The sequence below is a fragment of the Marmota monax genome, unplaced genomic scaffold (genome assembly GCF_021218885.2).
Source record: "Marmota monax isolate L192 unplaced genomic scaffold, Marmota_monax_Labrador192_F-V1.1 WCK01_AAM20220418_F8-fsc00019, whole genome shotgun sequence".
Taxonomy (NCBI): Eukaryota; Metazoa; Chordata; class Mammalia; order Rodentia; family Sciuridae; genus Marmota; species Marmota monax.
Genome location: NW_026695242.1, coordinates 1,549,738 through 1,563,617, shown reverse-complemented (window position 1 = coordinate 1,563,617; position 13,880 = coordinate 1,549,738). Strand labels below are relative to the sequence as shown.

The window sequence follows — 13,880 nt, the reverse complement described above, 5'->3', positions numbered from 1 at the left end:
GTAGCTTTTAAAAGGAGAAAAGGGTAAAAAATAAGTGAATGTTCTGAATGAAGCCCCACTTAGCCATTCTGTATTTAACAAATCCACACAAGAGTAGGAATTGTGACAGGAAATGGCTACCAGGAAGCAGAGCTCTGGCTTGGGCATGGCAATCAGGCTTGCAACCTGATTGGATCTAACTGGGGGGAACTTGGGGCAGGTTGCTGAACATTCCAAGCCCAGCCCTGCACCAATGCCTCCCTTGGGCCCACAGAGTCTTCCTGTGGACTAAGGAAGGCTACAGAAAGGCCCAGGACTCAGTGCTGACTCAGGGACAGAGATGGTCTTAAAAACACTGTTGAGCACTCCCTTGTTCCTAGGCCAGGACACCTGCAGGGACACTTTGTGGTGTGGGGAGGACAAAGCTTAGTGCAGTGCAGGGCGAGCTGGCAAGCAAGTTTGGTTGCTCTTGGTCTCATTGTTAAAGGTGACCTCCCAGGTGGGCTGAGAGGCTCAGCACACTTGGTGCCTGGTACAAGGGCTTCACAATGGAAATGGCACACCAGCTGCTTCCCAAGGAGACAGGACAGTGGGACCACCCTGCTGGCGCTGAGGGGGCCATGCTATTGCCTTGTTGACACACTGGGTGCAGGATCAACACAGCAGACTACTTCAATAGCTAAAAAAATTCCAAAACACTTAGAGTTGATCTTTTCTTCCTGGTCATAAAACTACCTGTATCTATAGAGGATAGCCTTCTTAGAGAGGGCGTGGGAGAGAACAGGGTGCTATAGTCAGGCTTTGGAGACAAGAGATTGACCAGTTCTAATTCTGTAATCTCTGCCTTTATTCTTGAAAATAAAAGGCTCTAGGGATAGAATTGTAGCTCAGTGGTAGAGCACTTGTCTAGCATGTATAAGGAGCCGGGTTTAATTCTCAGAACTGTATATAAATAAAAAAAAAAATAAAGGTCCATCGACAACTAAAAAAAAAAAAAAAAAAACATAAAAAATAAAGGCACTGCCTGCTCAGTGTGTTCAATTCAACCCTAACAATTCAATTCAATTAAGAAGCCCTAACCATGGGCTAACCTGTAAATAATAAATGTCGCCACCTTCTTTTTGTTTTGATAGTACTGGGGTTGGAACCCAGGATCTTATGCATGCTAGGCAAGCACGCTTTATCTTTGACTTACATCCCCTGCCCTTTTAATTTTACTTTGGGACAAGGTCTTGCTAAGTTGCCCAAGCTAGTGTCAAAGATGTGATCCTCACTGGGCATAGTGGTGTATACCTGTAATCTCAGTGACTCAGGAGGCTAAAGCAGGAAAATTGCAAGTTTGAGGCCAGCCTCAGAAACTTAGTGAGACCCCAAGCAACTTATTGAGAACCTGTCTCAAAATAAAAAAGCAAAAAGGACTGGGGATGCAGCTCAGTGGTAAAGTGTCCCAGAGTTAAATCTCCAGCTCCCCCTACCTCCCAAAATAGGGTTCTCTAGCCTCAACCTCCCTTGGCCTCTTGAGTTGCTGGGATCACAGGCTTGAGCTCCTGAGCCTGCCTCAATAAAACCCTTTGATTCTGCTTCTAGAAACACCAAACCTACCGCACACAGAATCCTTCTGTCCAAAGTAGGCAGCGTCAAAGAGATGGTCAGCTGTCTTCTCAAAAGAGGCCAGCATCAGCACACTCTCCTTCATCTTGGCCAGGCCAAACCTGGTGATACCCAGAACTTCACCCTGTATTGTGGATACATTCAGAGGGCTCTCAAGCTACTCACAAAAGCACCAAACCAAAGCACTGTGCATCCCCTCAATAGTTTTGACAAAAATCAGCCCAATAGCTGTTCATGTCATAACTGCAGGCCTGAGGTTGTCAGTCTAGCCTTACTATCACAGGAGGCAACTGGTCACTGGTGACATGGAGCCTTACACTCCACCTAGATAATGAAGAATTGAGACTCTAACTTAAAAAAAGGGGGGTGGGGAACTCTTGCTTCTTTATTATGGCCCAAAGAACTAAAAACAGAATGAATTTAAAAGCTTTAAGTAGGAAAAATGTTAATTCCATTTAGTTACTTCCATCAAAGAAATGGTGTGCCATCATTAAAAAAGAATATTTAGAAATATTATTTAACAATACAGAAAACGTTTCAGTTAAAAGTCAGAATAAAAGCGGTGCACACTGTCTACTTCAACTTATACAGTAAAATCGAACAAAGTAAGACTGGAAAAGAAGACTTAAAACTGATGGTTGCTGGGCCTGGTGGCACACGCCTATAATCCCAGCGGCTAGGGAGACTGAGGCAGGAGCACCACAAGTTCAAAGCCAGCCTCAGCAATAGTGAGGCAGTTAGAAACTCAGTGAGACCCCGTCTCTAAAAAAAAACATAGGGCTGGGGATGTGGCTTAGTGGTCAAGTGCTCTTGAGTTCAATCCCTGGTACCCCGCCTGCCCCCCAAGAACAAAACAAAACTGATGATCTTTCCTTTGTGGTGGTCCTGTTTCTCACTGGGTTTCAGAGGGCCTCCAATACAGACAGGAGTGTTTGGGGAGGTCACAAACTTAATTCCATTTACTGCTGCCCTATAGCATTGCTAGTGGAATACATTTTGAGGGGGAAAAGAAAAAACAACAACAACAAAAAAACCAACCAACCAACCTTAGCATGCCACTCCCAGTGTTCCGCTTCAGATCACCTACACTTATCCTCTGCCTGGAAGTGGCTGTAGAAGTGTAGTGAACAGGCATAATAGAGTGCAAATACCCCAGCTTGCATGGGAATCTCAGGGCTTTGGGCAATGGATAGTTTTGCTTTAAGATAAAACTCAAGACAAAAACTATGCTCTGGCTCTTGTTCTACTAACTGGGAGTGTTTGCCATGAGACTGCAATTCTCATGTTGGGACTTTACCAGAACACCTGGCCCCATCACCAAGCCTTGGTTTTTGAGTGACAGCTGCATCTTACTTTCTTTCTAGCATGGTCCTCATAGTAGTATATCTACATGCCTTGGAAGCACCGAAGCTCTGTTCTCCTATGAGTGGGTTTCCAGATGCCCTGGTAGCCCTGCAGCTTCCCCTCCTACAAACCTTGTAGGTCATAAGGTCGCTGAGCAGCATCACGTGCCTCCTGTCGATGCTCATGCCATGGTTGACCATCGTGTACTGGATTTCGTTGATGATGGTTGTGCGGGCAGCCTCAATGCCTAGAGTTTTCTCCACCTAGGGATGGCAAGGGGTGAGTGGAGAAGGCCCCTTCTGGACGCTACTGAATCTTCTGTCTACTTCCTCCTCTGCCCAGAAAATTCAAAGCAAACCCTGCTGTTTCCCAAAAAAGGATTGCTGGGTAATTCTTAGTGGTAGGCCCAGAGTAAATTTCGAGGGCCTGGGGAAGTGTGCTGGGAATTGGCTGAGGGCCTATAGGAAGCACAGGGAGATAGCTTGACCCTGAGGAGATGGGGGTGGGCTGAGTGGTACCTCATAGGTGTTATTGGAGGTGGTCCGGGTGCCTTTCACACCATGGGTGGCCATGACTGCCCGCAGGTTGTCACCTTCCACCAGAAGCTTGTACTTCTCCTTTCCGCTCTGCTCGTCAATATGGATGACAGCTCTGGATACCTCTGGGATGCCCTGAACTACCACCTGGATTCAGAGACACAGAGGCTCTAGATCCCATAGCTCCCATGGTCTGGCCAACCTGAGAGCCTCAGAATCCAGGAGGCTGTAAGGGTAAGCTCGTCATGCCCTGGTTTCCTAGATTGTCCCCAGTTCCCAGCAGCTATCATTAGTAACTCTAAACCCAAGAGTGTCTGTGGGCTGTCTGGGGTCAGGTAGAAAAACACAAATTCAGGTGGACTGGGGTTGTGGCTCAGTGGTAAAGCATTTGCCTAGCGTATGTGAGGCACTAGGTTCAATCCTCAACACTGCATGTGAATAAATAAATAAAGGTACATCAACAACTAATAAAAAAAATATATATATATATACACACACACACACACACATATATAATATATATAAGAATATAAAAAATATACAGCGACCTGGCCTCACCTTGGGGAGGTCCTCCTTAAGGAACTGCAGCACATAGTACATGGAGCTCTTGCTGTTCTCTCTAGGGGTGACACACACCACAGCCTCACCATGAACAGCCACGTCGCCAGGCTTCACACGGAGCTTGGAAGTGCAAATAGAATACCGCACCGTCTCAGCGTTCACCTGCAAGGCCCAGGTGTGGGCATTACTAATGGAACTTAAGACCTTCCGTTCTGGGTAATTCCACCCCTAGTTCACTACTGCCTCTCAAGAAGCTTTTAGTCATTTTCCTCCCTTAACATTTTTTTTTTTTTTTGGTACCAGGGATTGAACTTGGGGGCACTCTACCACTGAGACACATCCCCAGTCCTATTTTGTTTTATTTAGAGACAGGGTCTCACTGAGTTGCTTAGTGCCTTGCTTTTGCTGAGGCTGGAACTGAACTCATGATCCTCCTGCCTCAGCCTCCTGGGCCACTGAGATTACAAGCCTGCACCACCGTGTGTGGCCCCCTTATTACTTTTTAATACCACAGATATACTGCATATCTGATATGTACATGTGTCTATCTGCTCTACTCAGTTTTTCTTTTTTCTTTTGCAGCGCTAGGGATTGAACCCAGGGCCCTGTGCATGCAAGGCAAGCAGTCTACCAACTGAGCTATATCCCTAGCCCCGCTTTACTCAGAAAAAAGAAATCTTTTTCACTTCAAGAACCAATATTTGGGGCTGGGGATGTGGCTCAAGCGGTAGCGTGCTCGCCTGGCATGCGTGCACCCTGGGTTCGATCCTCAGCACCACATACAAACAAAGATGTTGTGTCTGCCGAAAACCAAAAATAAATATTAAAATTCTCTCTCTTTCTCTCTCCCTCCCTCACTCTCTCTTAAAAAAAAAAAAAAAAAAAAGAACCAATATTTGGGCTGGGGATGTGGCTCAAGTGGTAGCGCGCTCGCGTGCCATGCGTTCGGCTCGGTTTTGATCCTCAGCACCACATACAAAGATGTTGTGTCCGCTGAAAAACTAAAAATAAATAAATAAATATTAAAAAGAAAGAAAGAAAAAAAAAGAACCAATATTGGTTCAGTTCATGGCAATACACGCAGCCCCTGTGGGATGCTCTGGGGAGGTTGCAGGTCAGCAGAGGCCAGGAGACTTCAAAGCTTCAGCGGAACCTCCTCTATATCTCCTATCACCACAGTTGTTCCTGTGCTACACTCCTAGAAGTAACTTGGCTTTTCTGGTTCAAGAGACACAAGGCAGGCAACAATAGATGAGCAAGAGAAGTCTCTAAATTGGAGACTGAGTGCTAAATTTCATACCTAACTGTCATATGGGCAACACATGAATCTGACACTTGACACTGGACTGAAAGAATGTTTTAAATGCTTTACCACTTGAGGGAAAGAGGAAGGTGCCAGGGAGTTACTAAGTTTGCCGTATGCACCCTGTCTCCATATATCCCTGAAGAAGGCTGATGATCATTGAATTATTTACATGCAAATGCCAGTATGAGACCTCAGGTTAAACCAGCCATTTAAAGACATCTACCAAAGCAGCCAGGTGCTGTGCTGGGTAATGGAGATAACAGATGAGCAAGGCACACCGGCCCAAGAGTCCTTCCAGACACTGGGAAGACACAGAGACCAGTTATCATAATGCCACGTGCTATCCAAAACCAGGAGCCAAAATACACCTTTTCTCCTTATGAGTTGATTAGCTCAAGTATTTGTTACAGTAACAGAAGGTTGACTAACACAGTATGTCATGGTGAACTGGCACTGGGGCCTACACAAAGCCTCAACTAGTTTTCTTGCATCTTTAGATGGCCATGTCTGTGTCAGGGTCAGCTTAGAAAGACTGAAAATGGGATGGTACAACGGGGTCTCCAACAATAGAAGCCAAACTGAAGCCCCTGCACTGCCTCCTGTCTTGCGTGGCCCTTGCCCTAGTTTGTCAGCACCTGTGTTGGGGCTGACAGCATGACTTCCTCCACGCATTTAATTAGGTGACTCACTTCCAGTCTCAGAAGTCTAATCCGTTCCAGGGAGAGCTTGACAAGGATAAAGCAGTCATCAGGAAGAAACACTTCTTCGATATACTCGGAAATCTGTGGTGTTGAGACAGCAGAACTTTCATCAATCACTCCCCTCCTCCCAGAGCACACACGCCCAGCTCTTTAGGCAGAGCTAGAACAGCATGGCCTGCAGCTGGCGTTCCCTCTCAGTGCTGCCTGGCTCCTTTTCTTGTTATCCAGAGGCATCTCTTACCTCCCCCAAGAGGGTTTTCTCAATCCTGCCCTTCACTAGGCGGGCGTAATCCGCGTCGTCATCCTGGTCCAGCTGTGCTGTGATGATGGGAGTGCTGTGAGAAGGAAAAAACGATCACTGCATGAGGACTGGGCTCGCCTGAGGAGCACTGCTCTGCTCTATCTGAGTGCTATTCACAGTCTCCTGTGACTGTACTTGCCATTTATTGAGCATTTTCTGGGTGTCAGACATGCTACAAAAGCCGAATGAACTCTCATTTGGGTTTACTATTTTTGGAGTGCCTCAGGCAACCCACTCCATCAGTGAATGACAACACTTTAAGAAAAATTTTCCAGACAGAGAGAGCCCTGCCCCTTCCTCTTTGGTCCTGAGAAATGGTCATTTCAGTTCTTCCGTGAGTACATTGACCCTTCAGGTACTTCATTTTCCTCCATCCCTCTCCAGGACCACCTCCTGCTTCTCTGACTGCTGACTATCAGTTCCTGTCCTCACTGTTCTCCATGGTGTTCTCCTGAACACACAATCCTAGGACTAATCTGACTAGCCGCAAGGGGCAGGTAGAGCTCTTACCACCCTGGACATCCACGATCACTGTTCTAGAACCAGGAACAGCTATTTTTCACTTATTGCTACTGCTGTTTTGTTAGATTTAGATTATAGATTAAATTGTGATTTTGGTCATCGAATGCAATGTAATGTATTTCAATTTCTTCTAGTTTCAGACTACCTATGATTCCATCGTAAAATCATGAGGGGCATCTCAGAATATGGCATCAGCTTTATTTAGGCAGTGAATGGCATCAAAGGGATGAAATATCCAATTTGTCTGGTCATTTTTCTCATTTTCTCTTTCTTGTGACTTATGGCTATTTAAAAAAAATACAAAACTGCTTCCACTTGACTGCATCCAGGATTTTTTTTTTTTTTTTAATTACTGGGGCTTGAAACCAGGGGCATTCTAGCACTGAACTAAATTCCCAGCCCTTTTTTATTTTTTGATAGCTTTGCTAACGTTGCTCAGGCAGGTCTTGAATTAGCAATCCACCTGCTGCTCAGCCCCCCAAGCAGCTGGGAATACAGTTGTGTGCCACTGCATCTGGAGTGACTTTTTAAAACACCAGAATAGGGGGCTGGGGACATAGCTAAGTTGGCGGCATGCTTGCCTTGCATGCACAAGGTCCTAGGTTCAATCCCCACCACCACACACACAAAAAAATCACACCAAAATACGATCAACACAGTAAGCATGCTACAGAGTGTGAGACACTGTCTCATTAGAGCATCATAGGTATGCGTGGGACACAAGGATCACTGTTCCTCCAGACACAGGGCAGGGAGCCGGGTACCTGATGGCCTTAGAAGCGTTGATGATCTCTTTGATGCGGGGCACGCCCAGAGTGATGTTCATGGAGGCCACACCTGCAAAGTGGAAAGTCTTCAGGGTCATCTGGGTGCCTGGCTCACCAATGCTCTGGGCACAGAGTGCACCCACTGCAGAGCCTGGCTCCATCTGTGCCCTAGAAGGAAAAGGCATGAATGAAAACATAATGTAATAGAGAAGTCCAGCAAAAGTGCTAGGTAAAGGCTTCTAGTTATTGCTTTGTGTGTGTGTGTGTGTGTGTGTGGCGGGGAGTACTGGGGTTTGAACCCAGGCCCCTTAACCACTGAACCACATCTCCAGCCTTTTTAAAAGATATTTTAGAGACAACGTCTTGCTGAGTTGTTTAGGACCTCGCTAAGATGCTGAGGCTGGCTTTGATCTTACGATTCTCCTTCCCCAGCCTCCAGAGTTGATGGAATTACAGGCATGAGCCACCATGCCCATAGTTATTGCTTTTCAAGAAAACAAAGGTGCCACTGAGGTGAGAGAGGAACTGGTAAAGGGCCAGGCTGTTTCTCCTCTGTGACAGAGGAGAAACCCAGCACAGACCAGAAACAGCAATGAAATTCTTTTGGTGCTCAGCATGGGATGAACGGGTCCAACATCCACTGCTTAGAGAAGATCTCAGTGGTCTCCTCTGTAAAGAGGGCACACCCCTGTAATCCCAGCGGCTTGGGAGGCTGAGACAGGAGGATCATGAGTTCAAAGCCATTTGAAGCCAGTTTCAGCAAAAGAGAGGCGCTAAGCAACTCACTGAGACCCTGTCTCTAAATAAAATATAAAATGGAGCTAGGGACGTGGCTCAGTAAGTGGTCGAGTGCCCCTGAGTTCAATCCCCAGAGCCAAAAAAAAAAAAAAAAAAAAAAAAAAAAGGCTAACTGAGGGCACTGACAGTGGACAGAGCAGCTAGCACATGCCATATCTCTTGGAGTTTATCCATGGGGAGAAGACACTTGGGAAATTTCTTTGTAATTACTTCCAGGTCAGAGAGTTTCCAGCCTAGTGACTCACTGGAATTCCTAGATCATAGGTGACAAATCTGCTGTAACCCTGGTAGGAAGGAAGTGGTGTTGGTACAGGATTTTGTGCCCATGGGGAACATAAGGGACAAAAGAGATGTCAGTGGATGCCTACGGCCTAAGACAATTAGCCTCCCTACCTCATATACTTGTCCCTACAGGTCTCCAGAAACTTTTCTATCTGGGTGGGGGTGATCCGGTCCAACTGGTATAGTACACGGGGCTGGAAGAATAAAAACCACAGTTAGGGTCAGGGCACCTGCAAAAACCTGTGCCGTAACTTGTCAGGGAAGGCCATTACCTCTGTTGTGCCGTTATCATTAATGCCATATTTATCTCTGGTTTTCTTGATCCTCTCAGAAACCCCTTTAATGAATTTTTTTATTTCCTGAAAAATTACACAGCAAACATCAGTTGTATGTTTCTCAATAATCTGGAGATTACTCATTTCATAAACTTCACATATGAATTACCCTGTTTTAGCAGTAGCTAGATATATGGTATAAAGGCCACAGTATGGATACTGGTTGGTTCTACTGCAGAGTGTTTTCCCAAGGATCACCCCACCCCATGCCATCAACACCCTGGACACACTCCACCAGTTAAGGGGCTTCTTAGATCTCTTTATTTCAACTGCCATCTGTGGCCTTTGGCTCACTCACACGGCATGTGGGAGCTCACACTTGCACTCTTCCAGAACCCCACAGGATCTACATCCACACCCTCAGAACAGGCATAACTGTACTGTTTATAGCTTTCTTTTCTACACTGTTGGTTCTTGAGAGTTTCTTCTGAAGCTCCGATGATCAATTTAAATACCACCAGCTAAAGCACAGTTTTGTAGGCAGCACGTGCATTTCAAACACACACAATAGGCTCACCTTCATTTCACACAAAACTGTTGCCAATCCCCACTTCTCTCTCCCTCTGACCCTCACTTCTGCATCACAACCATGCTGCCTGCCCCCAGTCCCATGCTCCTTTCCCACTCACAATCAGAACTTCACAAGAACCCCTGGGAGCAGCTCTCGGCCAGATATGACACCCAAGTGCTGTCTGCGCTGCTCTGCACCAGCACTCAAGGCCTCAGGATGACAACACAGGGCAAGGAGGAAGATGAAGAGTTCCTCATGGCGGGTGACTAACAGAGCAGACCTGGAGACCACAGACCTCACTCTCTGTTTTTTTAGCAATTACTCAAAGGGGAAAACCTATCTGTTTTGTTTGTTTGTTTATTTGTTTATCTATTTATTTATTTATTTTTGCAGTACTGGGGATGGAACCCAGGGCCTCATGTATGCGAGGCAATCCCTGTAGCACTGAGCAATATCTCCAGCTCACCTATCTGTTTACTGATTCCCAGTCCATTATTTCTCCTAAAACATCAAGGTGGCCAGCATTTGTCTTGGATCACCAGAGGAGCAGTTAGCATCCTGTTCACTGTGGGCCACCTAATTTAGGGGACCAGCTCTTAGAGCATTTCTAGGCTGAGCAGAAGGCACAAATCATGCATTAGCAATAATCCTTTAGGTCATTAAGTCTCAGCCCTGACAGCTGGCAATGGCCATCCTGTTTTGATTGAGGGATGTTCATCCATAACTACAAAAAAAAAAAAAAAAAGAGTAGAAAAAAGCTTCATGAGGTCTTATTTCTTGACCTTGGGGAAAAGGCCAGCCCTCCCTGCCCAAAGTCTATTCAGTCTACCTGATATGTTAAGACTGAAACAAATGTTTTCAAGCACACTGAATCAGAAGCCTGCTTTTGCAAAAATAAAATCTTATAAAGCACCTATAGAGAATTTTCTATTTCTTAGCCCCACTCTATCTTAACACTATAATGATAAACTTCTTTAGCTTTCCATGGACTACCTACTAATCTGTAGGTACTTTTCTGAAAGTAGAACACTAGAATCTACTTTATGTTCTTTTTCCTTTTGAGACAGGGTCTTTCTATATTGCCTAACCCAGTTTGGATCATCTGAGCTCCTCAAGTGATCCTCCTGCCTCAGTCTCCTAGAAGCTAGGATTACAGGCACACTCCATTGTGCCTGACTGTGTTCTTACATTTAAACAAATTAGCATCTGTGTCCATTGGTCCGTGGTTTACATGCCTTTCCTAACCAGCTAACCAGCTGCTGCCAGGCCTGCAAGACCTGCCTGTGAGGCAGCATGGCCTTAGCTCATCCCCCAGAGCAGGGGGCACTCGGGGCAGAATGAGGTGAGATGCTTTCTCCAAGGTCTGCTATCTGGGTGGAGGTTTCTGTGATGTTGCTTTTGCTCACTGTAAGAAAATCAGTCTGTCTTCTGGAAATCCAGGTGGCCAAGGGAGTGCACCAGGGCTGCCCCTTTCCTATGGTCACAGCTTTTTTGTGACTGCCTGTACTGACCAACTCCCGTTCTTCCCATTGGGAATGTGAGGAGACATGTGGAGGGTGACCTGGCAGCTCTGCCATCCTTCTAGGCAGACAAAACCTTTACTGAAGAAAGGACTCTTACTAACTAGCAAGAGTTTGGAAATCCTCAAGAGGCTGTTTTTAAAGTGAAACTCTTTAGACTCACTCATTAATCAGGAGCCTGAGACCACACGGTCAGATAGTTTCAGTTACTATCTGGGAGGAGGGGGGCAGAACAGCTTTTCCTGGTGGGGCACTGCCGACCATGGGAATATTCAAGATATTTTACGGCTAAACTGAATTTTCCCTTGATACAATTCAGTGGACAGAGCCTCCTTTATATTAGTAATCTTCACCCCTGCCACTTTCCTGGCAGTTACTGAGCCCTACTGCTCCAGATGTGGCCACTCTATCACTGAGAGTGAAAAGCTGCATCACCTGTTGTAGGGAAACAGGAGCCAGAACCAAGGCCACACAGACTCAGGGGTTTTCAGTGGTGTGGAGCTTTGCACACATAAGAAGTGAAAGAGCACACGCAAGAAACCACCACCCAGCAGACACCAGAATGACATCTTTCAGCCACCACCCACGGGGATGTGCTCCAGTGGCTCTGCCGAAACAAAGGATTTTCCATACACAGGGGTTAGGGCAGGTAATTGGGAAGTTAGTTTTCTTTTAAAGGACAAACGCTTGGTGGGAATGAAAACCGAAAGAAGCTACCAAGAACCCAGCTGAATCAACCTGAGCATGCTAGAGAGAGTCACAACATGGCAAGTGGCAGGCAATTAATCACAGACTAAACAGTTGTTAGCTCTTACACTCCCTGCACAGGGTGCGGTGAACGCAGGGCCGATGCCACTGGAGCAGCTTTGCCGCCTCAGCTCTGGCATGGGCTGGGCTGGAGAATATTTCACGACTCAGGCAAATCTGTTCCAGTCAAAGGCTTTTAGACCCTCAGCAAATCTCAGTTCATCAGACTGAGAGCTACTGGCAGGCAAGGACATGTTTAGTCATGTTTGCACCCCCAGATCTGCAGTGTATCTGATATTCGGTGCAGACTAAACCAGTGCTCTCTAAATAGACAAATACTGCTGGTCAGAAGTTCACCTGGTCAAAGGCAAGAAAGAAACAGGTCCAGGAGAAGCCCATGTTTGCCAGAACTGAGACTCAAATATGTTCTCTCGGATGCTGGCAAAGAGCCAGATTTAACCTGTTATGCTCAGCATTCACACCGTGCTAGCAAGTTACCTTCTTATATGTCTCATAGCCTGTCTCAGTAAAGGTCTTCAAGGGTAAACAGAAAAATAAACAGGTAAACATAAGCATGAAGAAAAACCAAGTTACAATACTAATTAAAAAAAAAAAAGGAAAAGAAAGAAAGAAAGAAGCAAATATCTGGAGGAAAAAAACCAAAACAAAGACGCCCAGTTATGCACTGGATGTTAAATACAAGAAAACCTGGAAGAGGCACTTTTTAGCCTGGAGTCCACTGGGGGAGGGAAGAAGTGCAGCACTCCCTTTACAAAGCATTCTTCTTTGAGCTTTGCTTTCCATTTGACTTTTGATATATTGAAAGAGATACACTCTTCCTTAGCCTGCTGATCCTGTGCTGTTGGAACTAGAATCAGCACACAAAGGCAACCATTTACTGATTTCTCTATCCTTTGCTTTTGATTCTAACCATGATTATAAATATGAAGAAACTGCTGGAGCAGGTCAGTGTAACTGAAAACCAACTGACTCAGACAGAAGACCCCAGGAGGGTATCCAGGTACCAGCTCTGGGAAGAATGAGGAAGGCCAGCTCACTGGATTTCTAATCTGTACTAGTATGAGAAAGAACAATTTAAAGGACATGACAGGAAGAGAACTCTGCTATCACTAAGGGATCAGATGCCTGGGGAAAGGAATGGTCCATAGGAGAAGAAGGTGGGCAGTACGGTATGCTGGTGGCAGAGACAGGGCTCAAAATCAGTTCTCTAATGTATTTTTCTTCTAATGGTAAACTGTTTTTGTGAAAGATAGGATATAAATTCTTCATGCTGGCTAGTGAGACATTTTCCTAGGCCATTTTTGAGCACCCTAGTAAAGGAACAATCACCTTAAAAAACAACAACAAAAAACCACTAGCTTATGCAATTCACTGGCCAGCACATGGCAAGACTTCTTGATGCCAGCAAGCTGGGTATGATGGCAGCACAGGGCTCAGCGTACCTGCAGGAAGCTCTCCTGGCAGCAGAGGAACTCGTTCTTCTTCATGATGGACTCCGTGGTCAGGGTCAGTTCGTTTTTGCTGAGCGCAGGCTCACTCTGACATGGGAAGACTGCCTGAATATCAGAATGAGATGGCATTACGTTGCAGGAGTGAGGAGCTGGGCAATATTATGTAAAGGAATTTAGGAGATAAAGTAACTTTATCCAAAGTGAGCTTTTTGCACTTGTCATTTTTCTTCTGAAACAAATTGTGGACTCTACCTTTCATAAGAAGGTGAGAATCAGATAAATACGTACTCTATCTTACACAAAGACTTTCACACTATTTGGGGGATGTTGTTCTATTACTTCCCAACCTTCAACATAGCCCATATTTGTATTAAAATGGATATTGGTCTTAAAAACAAAAAACAAACACCAAACATTTCAAGAGTAAAAATACTCTAACATTGCCAAGCCCATGGGATTTTCCCAAGTTTTAAATGGCTGCATATTATTCTACTGTGTGGGTAGCTAGAACACTGTGTACTTGTCTTATCCTCTACCGATGGCTCGCCTGTCCTGTAAACCACCTAGAAAAGACATTTTTGGCACAT

General features: G+C 45.5%; 1 protein-coding gene across 2 annotated transcripts in view; it reads right to left on the bottom strand.

Annotated features, from left to right (window-relative positions):
- The window catches only part of Polr3a (RNA polymerase III subunit A), a 40,706-nt gene that overhangs the window by 3,207 nt on the left and 23,619 nt on the right, over positions 1-13,880 (bottom strand). Inside the window, exons 21-31 of one of the 2 annotated variants that reach the window (XM_058577905.1) lie at positions 13,285-13,398; positions 12,320-12,355; positions 8,981-9,067; positions 8,820-8,902; positions 7,626-7,796; positions 6,280-6,373; positions 6,027-6,119; positions 4,029-4,193; positions 3,453-3,617; positions 3,066-3,197; positions 1,582-1,714 (exon numbers count right to left, since the gene is read on the bottom strand). In XM_058577905.1, the coding sequence (XP_058433888.1) occupies positions 1,582-1,714; positions 3,066-3,197; positions 3,453-3,617; positions 4,029-4,193; positions 6,027-6,119; positions 6,280-6,373; positions 7,626-7,796; positions 8,820-8,902; positions 8,981-9,067; positions 12,320-12,355; positions 13,285-13,398 (1,273 nt within the window). The remainder of the gene's footprint in view (positions 1-1,581; positions 1,715-3,065; positions 3,198-3,452; positions 3,618-4,028; positions 4,194-6,026; positions 6,120-6,279; positions 6,374-7,625; positions 7,797-8,819; positions 8,903-8,980; positions 9,068-12,319; positions 12,356-13,284; positions 13,399-13,880) is intronic. The other variant, XM_046419765.2, reaches the window with a different exon arrangement.